At 52.1% G+C, this 12,820-nt stretch overlaps 1 protein-coding gene across 1 annotated transcript in view; it reads right to left on the bottom strand.

Moving 5' to 3' along the window:
- The window catches only part of OTOG (otogelin), an 86,017-nt gene extending 74,565 nt beyond the window's left edge, over positions 1 to 11,452 (bottom strand). The window contains exons 1-8 of the mRNA XM_036861663.1: positions 11,356 to 11,452; positions 10,875 to 10,935; positions 10,649 to 10,709; positions 6,823 to 6,898; positions 5,768 to 5,860; positions 5,431 to 5,585; positions 2,685 to 2,803; positions 381 to 586 (exon numbers count right to left, since the gene is read on the bottom strand). Of these exons, the coding sequence (XP_036717558.1) occupies positions 381 to 586; positions 2,685 to 2,803; positions 5,431 to 5,585; positions 5,768 to 5,860; positions 6,823 to 6,898; positions 10,649 to 10,709; positions 10,875 to 10,935; positions 11,356 to 11,452 (868 nt within the window). The remainder of the gene's footprint in view (positions 1 to 380; positions 587 to 2,684; positions 2,804 to 5,430; positions 5,586 to 5,767; positions 5,861 to 6,822; positions 6,899 to 10,648; positions 10,710 to 10,874; positions 10,936 to 11,355) is intronic.
- Positions 11,453 to 12,820: the final 1,368 nt, after the last annotated feature.

Raw genomic sequence — 12,820 nt, 5'->3', positions numbered from 1 at the left:
CACTTTAACTTCGTGCCACTCCTGCTGGAGCCTTTCTCTTCCTGGCTCTCTCTAGCCCTCTGTGCCCTGCTGCCACCCCAGCCCCCTCCATCTCCCACTCCCACTTGCAGGGTCAGTGCCACCTAGCAAAGTGCCCATTAGATCTCACACAACCCTAGTAGACATTCTCATCATGGCTGTTTTACAGATGAGGAAACTGAGGTCCAGAGAGGTTAAAAGATGCCTGAGGCCACACACTTGGAAGGGGCCCCTGGCCTCCCACTGGGTCTTTAGTGCCATGACCCCAGGGTTCTGTCTCAAGTCCCTTTCCACCCCTTCCAGCCTGACCTATCCCCCATCCCCACCAAAATCCCTTGGAAGCCACCTGCCCTGCACCTCACCATAGCTGGTCACCAGGTCGTCCTGGGGGTCGGCGTTGTTGTTCCCACACAGCCCATGGGTCCAGCCCAGGAACTCAGGGCTCATTTTAATGTAGACAGCCGAGGTGCCATCCCAGGCCAGCGTGAAGGCCGACTGATGCCGCACGAGAACGTAGCCAGCAAGCCGCTGCAGGCGCATGCTCCCCATCACATGTGGCAGCTGGACCCTGCAGGGCACAGCCCAGAGCTTCAGGGCATCCACACCACCTCCACTAGCCCAGTCCCTTCACCAAAGGACCCACCATCCCCTACCTGAAGGACCCACCACGTACACAGGATCTGCCTCACCCCACGGCCACTGGTACCACAGGGTGTGAGGTCCTTATTTTCCCTGCCCCTGACTTCTTGGGTGCCTGGAAGTCCACAGTTAGACAGGGATTCTTTTGTTTTCAGAGCTTTAAGTTGCTTTTTAAAAATGCAATTTTCTGGGACTTCCATGGTGGTCCAGTGGGTAAGACTCCATGCTCCCAATGCAGAGGGCCCAGGTTCGATCCCTGGTCAGGGAACTAGAGATCCCACATGCATGCTGCAACTAAGAGTTTGCATGCCACAACTAAGAGCCCACGTGCCACAACTAAAGATCCTGCATGCTGCAACTAAAACATGCCACAACGAAGATCCTGTGTGCCGCAACTACGATCCAGTGCAGCCAAAATAAATAAATATATATATTTTTTTTTTAATAAAATAAAATTGCAATTTCCCTTGCTATCTGGAATCACAGTGAGGGCAATCATGGGATTTTGAGCACTAATAGTGGTGGCTTTTTATACTAAAATTATTGATGTATCTTTTTTTTTTTAATTTTTATTTATTTATTTATTTATTTATTTATTTATTTATTTATTTTTGGCTGTGTTGGGTCTTCGTTTCTGTGCGAGGGCTTTCTCTAGTTGTGGCAAGTGGGGGCCACTCTTCATCGCGGTGCGCAGGCCTCTCACTATTGCGGCCTCTCTTGTTGTGGAGCACAGGCTCCAGACGCGCAGGCTCAGTAGTTGTGGCTCAGGGGCCTAGTTGCTCCGCGGCATGTGGGATCTTCCCAGACCAGGGCTCGAACCCGTGTCTCCTGCATTAGCAGGCAGATTCTCAACCACTGCACCACCAGGGAAGCCCTGATGTATCTTTTATTGACAGTGCTTCAGTAAACAAAGTGCAGTTAGTAAAGCGAAAAAAAATAATAAATAAAAAATAAAATTGCAATTTCCCTGGCAGGGATAAATCTTAGAGTGACTGAATTTGCCAGTTCCTTTCTCCTAGACAGGAGAGATGGTATAAACAGACATCTATTTTGCTTATATTTTTGGTGGGGAGCAAGAAAGGAGTAGGAAGAGAAAAAGAAAAAGCCAAGAGAGAAGACAGGGAATGAAAGAAAAGATGCAGGACTACAGCAATCTTGACACCTTCCCCATTTTACCGGCACAGGCTCGCCTAGCCAATCTGGAATTTGGCAACTTTCACCCAGCTGAAAATTAGGAGGAAGACAAATGAAGTGTCTAACCAGCCAAAGCTGGTACCAAAAGATCCATCTACCAATGCTTCTTTCACAGGAGAAACCCCTGGGCCTTCACTTCTACACTCAGCCCCAGAAAGCTTGGTTACCCAGTTTCCAGGTCTGAAACAGGAAATAAAAGAGGGGAGAAGGGTCAGTGCAGGAAGGTCCCCCTGACAACAACATGAAGTGGCAGTGGACAACAAGGGAAGGAAAGGCCAGTGAAGAAGAAATGCAAGAAAGATTTCAGGAAGGACCACAGTCTGGGGCCTTTTGGTGTAGGAAGCTGGGACTTCACCCCTCAAGTGGTCCCTCAGGCAACCCTGACATCCCAACAAGGTAAGTGACATTCAAAATGAGCCCAGGCCATCAGAAAAGGGTGAAAGTGTGCTCAGAATCTGCTCTGAGGATGCTTCAACTATGTATGATACATTCAGGAAGATTTCTTTCAACTTGTGAAAGAAAAAAAAATTAAGCATGCTTATAGTGGTAAATTCTCAGCTATCTGGGAAACTCTGCTATTTGCCTGAAAACCCACTGTCTGAAAACCCACTGTCTAGAAATCCTGACAGTTCCAGAACATTGTGAGGGACTCTTTCTGCAAACCCAGCTGACTAGCAACCCAGCTGGCCTGCCAGTATGCTTCTGCCCTGGTGTGCTGCTGTTTGCCCCCTGAAAACAATTTCCTTGAGGCTTGAGAAGGGAAGATGCTTACCCATCCACCACCACCCATACCAGGGAGTAGGGGAGCTCAGGGCAGTAGATGTTACAGTTACCTTATGCCTCCATGGGTGACCTCCTTGGCCAGACGGATCTCCTGCTCACCCGCTAAGAAGAGGCTGACAGACCTGGAGCAGGTGTAGGGGGAAGAGCCACACTGCGGGTCGTTGTGCACCTGGTGGGGAAGAAGGGGCAGTTCGGAGGCCAGTGTGCAGGTTCGTGCCACACACCTGGTCCCGAGCTTCGGTTGTGGGCCCAGGGGCACCCTGTTGAGCTTCCACTAATGCCAACAGCCTGCCTGCTGCATGCCAAGCACGTTTCCTCTGTGATCTCTCCCAGTCCCCACAATACCACAGGAAGGTCAGAGCTCTCATCACCTGCATTTCAGAGAGGAGGCAACTGGTGCCCAGAGAGGCGAAGTGACATACACAGCCAGGATTCTAATCCAAGTGTGCTGTCTTCCTATTTCCAGACTTTTCTGTTTATCCATCCCAGGTTATCCCATTGGATTGAAAGCCCAGTTACACACACCATCTCACACTCATACAAACCACACACACACACATCTCATATGTATATCACAGGGCACTCTCAAAGCACACACAATAAACACACACTCCTACCACAACCCTGGCAGATACAGTCTAGCCCTCCCCTGCACACACAGGCACACATGTCACTCCTGTGCTGCCTGTCACATACATGTCTCCTCTGGCCCCTGCTCAGACAGAACCTATACATCCAAGGCCATAGGACCCAAGGAGGGGAGGGGTGGGGCTCCCAGAGTTTAGGGAAAACTCTGAAAATGTCAATCTGCCAAATGTGGAAACCCGTCCCATGAGTGAGCAAACCTTCCACTAGGGGCTTCCCTGGTGGCACAGTGGTTCGGAATCCGCCTGTCAATGCAGGGGACAAGGGTTCGAGCCCTGGTCCGGGAAGATCCCACATGCCACGGAGCACTAAGCCCATGCACCACAACTACTGAGCCTGCGCTCTAGAGCTCGCGAGCCACAACTACTGAGACCGCGTGCCACAACTACTGAAGCCCGAGCGCCTAGAGCCTGTGCTCCGCAACAAGAGAAGCCACCGCAATGAGAAGACTGCGTACCGCAACAAAGAGTAGCCCCCTGCTTGCTGCAAATAGAGAAAGCCCACGCACAGCAACAAAGACCCAACGCAGCTATAAATAAACAAACAAACAAACAAACAAACTTTCACTAGATTATCATTAAATGTGGTTAAGCAGCCTGGAGCCATTTCAACTAAAAGTGGGACCTGTGAAAGCCATTCCATAGTCTAAATATTTTTCAAACTTTTGTGACCATGACCCATAGTGAGAAATATATACACATATAAATAAAACAAAAGTTTTACAAAATAATATTACCACTATTAATGTGTAATGCATCCCTACAATATTTTCTATTTATAGTCTCTTTTTTCTTTCTTTCTTTTTTCTTTTTATGCTGGTTATGACTCATTAAGTTCATTTCATAACCCTTGAATGTGTGGCATCCCATTGGTCTAAGTAATTGTGATATATCCATCATGAAATGACACAGTCATGATGTGTGATACCCATGATACCCCAAGGCAAAGCGGGGAGAGTTGGTCAGGGTTCCCAGTGCATCCAGGGCATAGCTCCCAGGCAGCCTCTTGGCAGGTCTATGCCTGAGACAGAAGGAGCACACCCAGCTGGCAGAGGGGTGACACTGAGCACCGGGATCTCCCCTATCTCCCAACCCCTTGGCCTTAACTCCGCACTGGCCAAGGTGCCCTCCAGCAGAGCTGGCTCCCCAAGTAAACTCTTCTCCAGGTAGAGAGCTGTGCCTGAAGGCGACTGCCCACTCGACACACAGGGTAAACGAGAAAATCAGGTCTGCCCGACAGTGAGTCTCACACATGTTCATATACAAGACAAACTTTTACTGAGCATTAATCCAGGTACTGGGAACAGCAGTTGAAAAGACATATTCCTTGCCTAGAAAGCTTACATCTGGAGAGTAGGACCAGAAACAGATCTTTGTAAGAGAAACACAATGATAGGGTAATGATGCGGAACTTTGGTTCCACAGAAAGGAGCCCCTGAGCCCACTCAGGAGGTCAGAGCATGCAGAAAGGCTTCTTAGAGGAGATCACCCTAAAGTGAGTCATCCAGGACCTCTACCATTTCCTCTGTGGCACCATGCTCTTTCTTATCTAAGGTCCGTAGCACCCAATGTCCCCTTGGCCTAGAATGTTCTCACATCCACGCCCCGACCAACCCCTTCACTTGGCTAGCTCTAATTCATTCTTCAAATCCCAACTTAAATATCACTTCCTCCAGGAAGCCCTCCCTGATCACCATCCTTCCCAGTAAGCAAGGTTAGGTTTCCATCACATGCTCTTCTAGCATTTGGAACTTCTCTATTGCACTCAGTCGCACTTGAAATGATTCATTTGACTTGATGTCTGTTTTCCCCATTAGACTATAAGCTCCATGAGGACGGAGACCACATCTGTGTCTTTGTTCACAGAGCCAGCACCAGGCCTTGTGCCAGAAAAAGAGTATAATTACGCACTTAATAAATACTTGGTGAGTGAGAGACTAAGTGAATGAATGGCCAGGGGCAACCAGGAATGGGTGGGTGAGTGAGAACCGTGGAGCCCTCAGCTCCCTCCAGGTGCAGACACCCTGGGCGGGAGCTGGGAGAGGAAAGGAAGGTGTCAGCCTCTCTAACCATGACAAGTAGATCCCAAGCCAGCCCAGCCTTCAGGGTCTAGTGGAACCTTCCTAGAGAGGCAGGGCAGGGAACGCCTCACCTGGACGGAGAAGGTCTGCCCCTCGGGTTCATGGCGCCCCACCAGGGTGTAGCTGCCCTTCCCAGACAGGTAGTAGTAGAGGCCATCAAATGTCTCCACGTGATGCTGTCCCCACGCCCGGCAGATGCTGTCCCGCTCGGGGCCGACATTGTACACTGAGCCAGAGAAAAAAGAAGCTGTCTGCGCAGCAGCAGTCGGCTCCGAGCCAGAGGCTGGTGGGTTCCAGCCCTGGCAGGGCCACTCCCACTCCCCTCTAGCCCAGAGCCCCACGTCTCAGGCCCGCAGATTTCCCTGTACCCATGGCCCCTCTCGGAGGTGGGATGGAGCCCAGACCCACCCATCTGGCAGCGCGGCCCAGTGGCATTGAAGCGTCTGCAGTCGCAGAAGGCCGGGTGCACACACTCACCCCCGTTGAAGCAGGAGAACAAGTCTGCAAGGGAGACAGAAGGCACCGCCCCGTCAAGCCAAGATTGGCAGCACCTCCCTCAGGCTGGGACCCCAGGCCCCAGCCCTCCCAGAGCTACATGGAACTCAGATCCCCATCACAGGTAGCCCCAGCTTTCCTCAGTAGCTAGCTTTAATGGGGGCAGGAGTAGGGCACCTCAGATGGCTGCCCCGCCCCATCCCTAGCCAGCTGTGGGGTGGGGTCTCAGAGTACCTGCCTTCAGTATGTGCCAAGTGGCTCCCAGGCCGGCCCCACCTAGGCCTTCAGCTTCCTAAGCTAAAAGTTCTTGGCCACCAGGCAAGGCAGGCGGAACTGCGAATATGGAGCATATGGGGTGAGCAGGGAGACTGCCCAGAGATCTTCATGTACTGCTCTTCCTCGCTGTTCCATTAGCTCAGGGAAAGAGTCCAGGGCATAAACCAAGGGAAGGGGAGGGGCCTCACATTTGTAGTATAGTAGAAAGGAAGGCCACAGAGGATGACAGGACAAAGCAGAGCAGAGTGTGGTGAGGGAAGGAGCCATAATGTGAGAAGAGGGGCCACAGACAGAGGCCAGATGACGAGAGAGGCCGTGGACACGGGACAGGCGAAGGGAGAGGCCATGGACATAGGACAGGGCAAGGGGAGAGGCCACAGAAAGTAGAAAGAGGCTACAGACACAGGGTGACGTACAGAGGGAAAAACAACCACTAAACAAGAAGCTCAGTCTCTCTGGAGTCAGATAGTGTGAGGCAGACAGCCGCAGAGCCATGGTCATCAGAACAGGATACTTCCTCAGCCAGGAAGGAGAAAGCAGAGTGGAGCTGGAGGCTGGGGCTGGGGACGGTGGAAAGAGACCCCATGCAGGGAAAATAGGTCCCAGGAGGCCCCGAGAGAAGCCTGGGCCTGCGCTCACAGGGCTTTCTGCAGGCCAGGGCCTCCCACGGGCCACAGGGAGGGGGCACTTACAAGATGGTGCACATTTGGCCCGATGGAGTCGCCTTTCCCAGGAAGACATGGCCAAGGAGTCCAGGGCTTCAGCCTCCTTTTAAAGACAGGAGAAGGAAGAGAACGCAATCAAGGGCTGACCTCAGGGAGCGCAGCCTTCCCGGCGGTCACAGCCCTTCCTGCCCCTCAGCTGGAGGGAGGCAGGCCCTTTGCCGCTTGGTGCCTCAGTCACCCCACTTCCCCAGACCCCCCTCTGAGAGGTCTGCAAGGCAGGATTTTCAGGCCTGTCTTAGGTCCGGAGGAGTGAGGCCTGGTTTACACCCTCCCAAGTGGCGTCGTGGTGGCAGGCTGGGGAGGCCTGTAGCCTGAACACACCCGCTGCCCTCCAGGCTCCAGGGTGTCGTCCCCCCCGCCCCCGCCTCCCCAGCTCCTTCCCTCCCTAGTAAACCTCTGTGTCCTCCACAGCCCGGAACAAAACCCCCTTGTCTGGAGAACAAACACGACACCTCCTCACCACAGAAACCACATGGGGCAGAGCTAAGAAACAAAGGCAGCCCCTCACCCCAGGGCAGGGGGACATCCCCCTGACCCCCCACCCAACCTTTTGGACCATTCTAACAGCAAACACAGTGCCTCGCACATCACCACCGGCTGTCCTCAGAACTCAGCTCTGAGCCAGGACTCTCCCCGATACCACACATCCGAGGACACAGGCAAAGCCCTGTGAGACCCTATTTTCCAGACCAGAAACCCCAATGCACGGTCTCTAGAAATACAAAGCGTCTGAAATCAGGACTGCCCAAACATCATGTGTGTTCTGTTACCACACGGCTAGTCGCCCTCTCAGGACTCCAGCCCGAGGTGTCTGACGTCACCTGGGACTGGGACCCTGGGCACAGCAGGCTCCTCCCTCTCAGGACCTCAGCCCCCGCATTTGTACAACTTCCCGGACCGGGTGCCCGGTCTGGCCCAGGGATGGTGAACGGGAGCGCGTGTTCTTTCTCACAGGGCCAACGAGGCACAAACCACACTGAGGGTGTTTGTCTCACATGTTTTCTCCCTCACTGGCACCTCTGCGTCCCCAGGCTGAATCCCCAGCCTCTAGCAAAGGACTTGGAACACAAGAAGTATGCAGAGCACCTGACCCCTGGAGCCCAACCCCAGCTCTTTGCACCTCCTGCAGGCACCCACCCCCTCCCCCTTCACTGTCCTGCTGACCCCCTCGGAGGTCACTGGCCCTCCTCGACCAGGTATCAGTGTTCTCACTCCCTGGTTCCTGCGTCCTCCCAGCTCTCCTTACCCTGTAGATCCAGGCTGAGCCCCAGGAGTCAGGCTTCCCACCCTGGTAGTAATCGGTCTCACGGGGCCTCAAAGACCACTGGCAATGGAAGAGAGCAGCCGGGGAAAGGCTCATCACCAACATCCCCCAGGCCCGAAGAGCTTAATTCAACTTGGTCCTTGTGCCTCTCCCCTCCTCGCCCCCCTCTCCCCCAGATGTGGCCCCTGTGATAGGCCTTGTGAGGGTAAGACAGCCTGTGCTGCAAAAAGTCGAGGCCATTTTCTGGAGAAGAATTTTAAATCCTGTCCAAATGATTCATCTTCAGTATAGATCAGGAGTTCTTAATCATTTTTATGCAATGAACCCCTCTGTCAATCTAGTGATGCTTACGGGCCCCTTCTTGGAATAAATGTTTCTAAATACATAATATAAAACATAAGATTACAAAGGAAATCAAGCATATTGCAATGCAGTTATCAAATATTTTATAACTGGGCGACAGTAATATTTGTGCTTCTTTATTAATACGTTAAATCACAAGACCAAGCAGCAGGCCGTATCACTGCCAGAATCTGGGGGCAGTGAGCATAAATGAGATCTGGAGATAGCAACAATGATTGCAAGGTGATAGGAAAATATCTGTGATTTCTACTGGTGACAGTCACAGACACTGCTATTATTCTGTGGTCTGTAGCCTCTAGTAATAATTAAAGGGAAGGCTAAATTTCAGTTCCATTGAGGAACAAATGCATTTTTCCCCCATCCAAGTTCATGGACTCCTGGTCTACACCATCAATTCTCCGGAGAATGGCTGAGCTCTATAGAGTGAGGTAGCCCTGAAATGAAGGGTGGTGGTCTACCGGTCTGAGACCCCCCTCCCTCACTGAAGACGGCACTCCAGGCAGAAGCCCTCAAAGGATCCCCAGGTTCACTTTCTAACTATTTGCCTCTTTCCTCCCCACCCTCCCCCCACTCCAGCAGCCTTAAAGGAGGGCCATTCTAACCCCTTGTTTGCTCTAAGGAGTAACGTGAGAAACCTACTGGGGTTGCCAGTAGGTTGGTCTAGATGCTTCCCCAAGGAAAAGAAGGGAAGGCCTACCCTGGAATCCAGCAAGGAAAGAAGCCCACTAGGGGAATGAGATGCTTGGGGAAGGATCATTACCCCACTAAAATACAGGGATTCCTGGGGTCCGGAGGGGCATTCATGATACGGGAGAACAGGCTGGCTCCATCCGGAGACCTTGCTCTGCTGTGCCCTGAGGGCCCCGGCAAATCATTCACCTACCTCAATTTCCCCATCTATAAAAAGAATGATAAAAAAATTTTTTAAATAAAATAAAAATAAATAAAAAGAGTGACGACATTATCTTTCAATTCAAACTGTACCTGACTGTGATTCTAAAACCTGGGGCCTGAGGAAATGGGCAAAAGAGAAAAAAAAAACCCATATAATCCAGACATCAGAAAATAAGCATGCCCTTAGTAGATGCAAACTATTAGATACAGAATAGAGAACAAGGTCCTACTGTATAGGACAGGGAACTATATTCAATATCTTGAGATAAACCATAATGGAAAAGAATATAAAAAAGAATGTATATATATGCATAACTGAGTCTCTTTGCTGTACAGAAGAAATTAACACAACACTGTAAATCAACTATACTTCAATTTAAAAAAAAAAAGAAAAGAAAAGAAGTATGCCCCCTCCTACCTTGGGGTCTTCATATCTATTTCCAAAGGGCAGGTATTTGGGACACACTGTTTTCTATTATAAATGATGCTCCCATCCTGCTGGCACAAGGAGCTCCCCACAGCTGATCCCCAGGGCCAGGGTGCGTGAAATTGAGGCTCGAGATTCTCTGGGGGACCTGGCTTCGGGTGGGCTGAATTTGTAACATGTCCGTGGTTGTAGAAAGGAGACAAATGCAGGCCAGGATTAGAAAGAGAAACTGAGTCACCTGATCCAGAGACCGAAGAAGTTTGGCAAAGAGAGAAAACAAAGCACCACCTCTCCCTAACGCACGGAGGAGCTGGGGAGGGTAGGCAACAGTGAATGGTCAAGACTCAGAGGATGGTAGTCAGGGATCTGTTTCTCAACCAACCTTTCCTTGCAAACCCCACCAGGTGGCCCGGTTTTTGTCTCTCCTCTCAAGGCAGCACTGCTGGGGCACTGCTCAGGGATGAAGAAGGGCCTCTGACAGGGTTTAGACCAGGCAGGGAAAAGAGACTCCACTCCCCCAAACCCTCACCTTCCTACTTCACCAAGGGAAGGAAAGAGCTCAGCTGTCTCCTGATAGCACCTTTGTGCCTTCCTCTCCTAAAAAACAATTTTTAAATAAATAAATAAATAAACTGGCTACAGGGCTCCAAGAGATTAGGAAAGTGGGAATAGAGGTATCCTATAAATTTGCGTACTTCAGGCACATTCTAGGAATCTTGTTTGTTCCCTCTGAATAACTGCAAAGACACCCTTCCTGCAACCTACAGAGCTCCCTGCCAGCCTCAAACCCAGAGAGCAATAAGCCCCTGCCCAGTGAAGCCCCCCTTCCCCAGGCCTCCCCTTACCTGGCCTCCCATCACTGTTGTAGCATCCCCTATGGCAAGGATCGCCTCCTGATGGCTGTGGCTAGATGAGAAAAAAGCCTGGCATGGGTGAGGGGATAGGAGTGGGCCATGCCTCCCCACCACCCCCAGGCCCATCCCACCCTCTATGCTAACCCCTGGGGTCACCCACGCCAGGAATAAAGATGGAACCAGTGAGTGGGGCAGCCACAAGCTCTTGCCTACTCACCTGGGATCCTGGGCTGGCTCAAGCTGCAGCTCTGCATTGCCCCAGGGTGTGGGTGCTGCGGCTGGGGAGGGGGATTACTCTCTACTCAAGCGATGCCTCCCACCACCTGCCCCCCACCTGCTAGGAAGCCTCTCTCACACCCCATTCTCTCTCCCTGCAGCCTTCTCAAATCCTTTCTCCCCCTCCCTGGCGACTCTTCTCCAGCAAGGGTCTCCCTCCTCCTTCCCACTCTCTGTGCCCCAGTTCTCTCTGGTTCCCCCCACTTGGGTATCTTCCACCCTGCCGAGCTTGAGAGCCATTCCCCTGGTTGTGGCTGACCTTTCTTTCCTTCTGCGGTCACTCTCCCCCGACCCACTCCCTGGCTGTCCCCCTGCCCTCCCTCAAACCTTCTTTCTTTCCTGCCTCTCTCCAACTTGCCCAGGCCCGTCCCCCTAAAGGTTCCCTCAGCCCCCTGGGGTCCCCTAGTCCACACCCGTCTCACCGAGAGACTGTAGCGGCAGGGACTCCCCTGCCGGCTCACCCCGGGTCAGCCAGACGCAAGCGACTAGCAGGCAGAACGCGGGCGCCGGGGCCCCCATAGGGGCACGCGGGGACTAGGAAGCCTGAGCGAACAGCCGGGGTCCCGAGTGCCTCTCCCGCGAAGGCAGGGTAACACCTACTCGTAGGAGGCCGCCGTCCCTCTCGCTCTCTTGCCCTGGGCTTCCCTTCGCCCTGCCTCCCAGGCTCTTGGCTCCGCCCTGAGCTGGAGTGACAGGACTGCCCAGCTCATTACCATAATTTAGGCGCTTGACGGTGGCCCCGCCTTTGCCCTTCTTGGCCTTAGGCTGCACCTCCCCAGGGGAGGCTGGATTCAGATCACTCAGCCCTAAATCCCTTGGGGCAGCAAGGAGGCAGTCTGTGCAACTTCCAACGTCCCTTGCTCCTCAGAGATCCCTGGCTCTGGAACCTGGGTTCCCGAAGCCCCTAACACCAGAGACCCAGGATGCTGTTATGAGTCTGGTCCTATGCACTCCTTTTACAAAGGCCCGGGGACATGCTACTCCGTGGTCAGTGGCAGACCAGGGCTCAGGCCTGTGGAGTCGTAGCCTGTGCTCCCACCACTCCCCACTACAGCCTCCTGAGTCCCCAAGTCCCCACCCTACCCCCGGTTTTGAACACCTCTAGAGAATGGATCATGCCTTAATCCTCTGTATGTCCAGCACTAGCTCAGGCCCCAGCTTGGGGAATGTTGACTGAGTGACAGAAGTGCCTCACACTCCCATATTATTGCTCCCATCAAGGCCATACCTTGACAAAACAACTTTAATTTTGTGAACAAGATACCCTCTCTGTCCAGGGGGAATTTTAAAATGGTAGAAATGTGGGCCTCTGAGAGCCTTGGGAAACTTTGTATCATTCACTTGGCCAACTAAGTGTTAGAACACCAACTAGATGCCAGGCCTTATAGATGATGATGATGATGATGATAATGACGATAGTGTTGGCCCTCATAGGCCCCTGGGCAGGGGTATACATTTGGGATGCATTCATTCATTCATTCATTCATTCATTCAATTTGTTGAGCATCTACTCCTCGCCACACATTGTTCTGGGAATAAAGTGGTAAATAAAGCACACATAGCTATCCCTGTTGTGGTCCATGCACAGGTTGGAAGAAGAATTTCCAGACACCAAGTATTTTAGAAAACAGTGAGTTTATGGAGAACAAAGAGCAGAGTTAGTGAGGGGCGCTGCAAGTACAGCCGGCCGACTTCCTGATGGACCAGGGAGAGGTGACCCCATTTGTGGGCTAGTAGCCTAATTTTGTAGCCTGAAGACAAAGAAAATTCCTGCTGGCAGGATGGCATTAGGTGATTGGTCAGGGTGCTACAAGGTTGCTACCTGGTGAATATTTTACCTAATATGGAGTTGGGCGGGGGGTGGGGGTGTGGCTGTCCGGTTTAGGA

Source organism: Balaenoptera musculus, chromosome 8 (assembly GCF_009873245.2).
Source record: "Balaenoptera musculus isolate JJ_BM4_2016_0621 chromosome 8, mBalMus1.pri.v3, whole genome shotgun sequence".
Lineage (NCBI taxonomy): Eukaryota > Metazoa > Chordata > Mammalia > Artiodactyla > Balaenopteridae > Balaenoptera > Balaenoptera musculus.
Note: the sequence above shows the minus strand (reverse complement) of the source record. Positions and strands in the feature narration are given on the sequence as shown.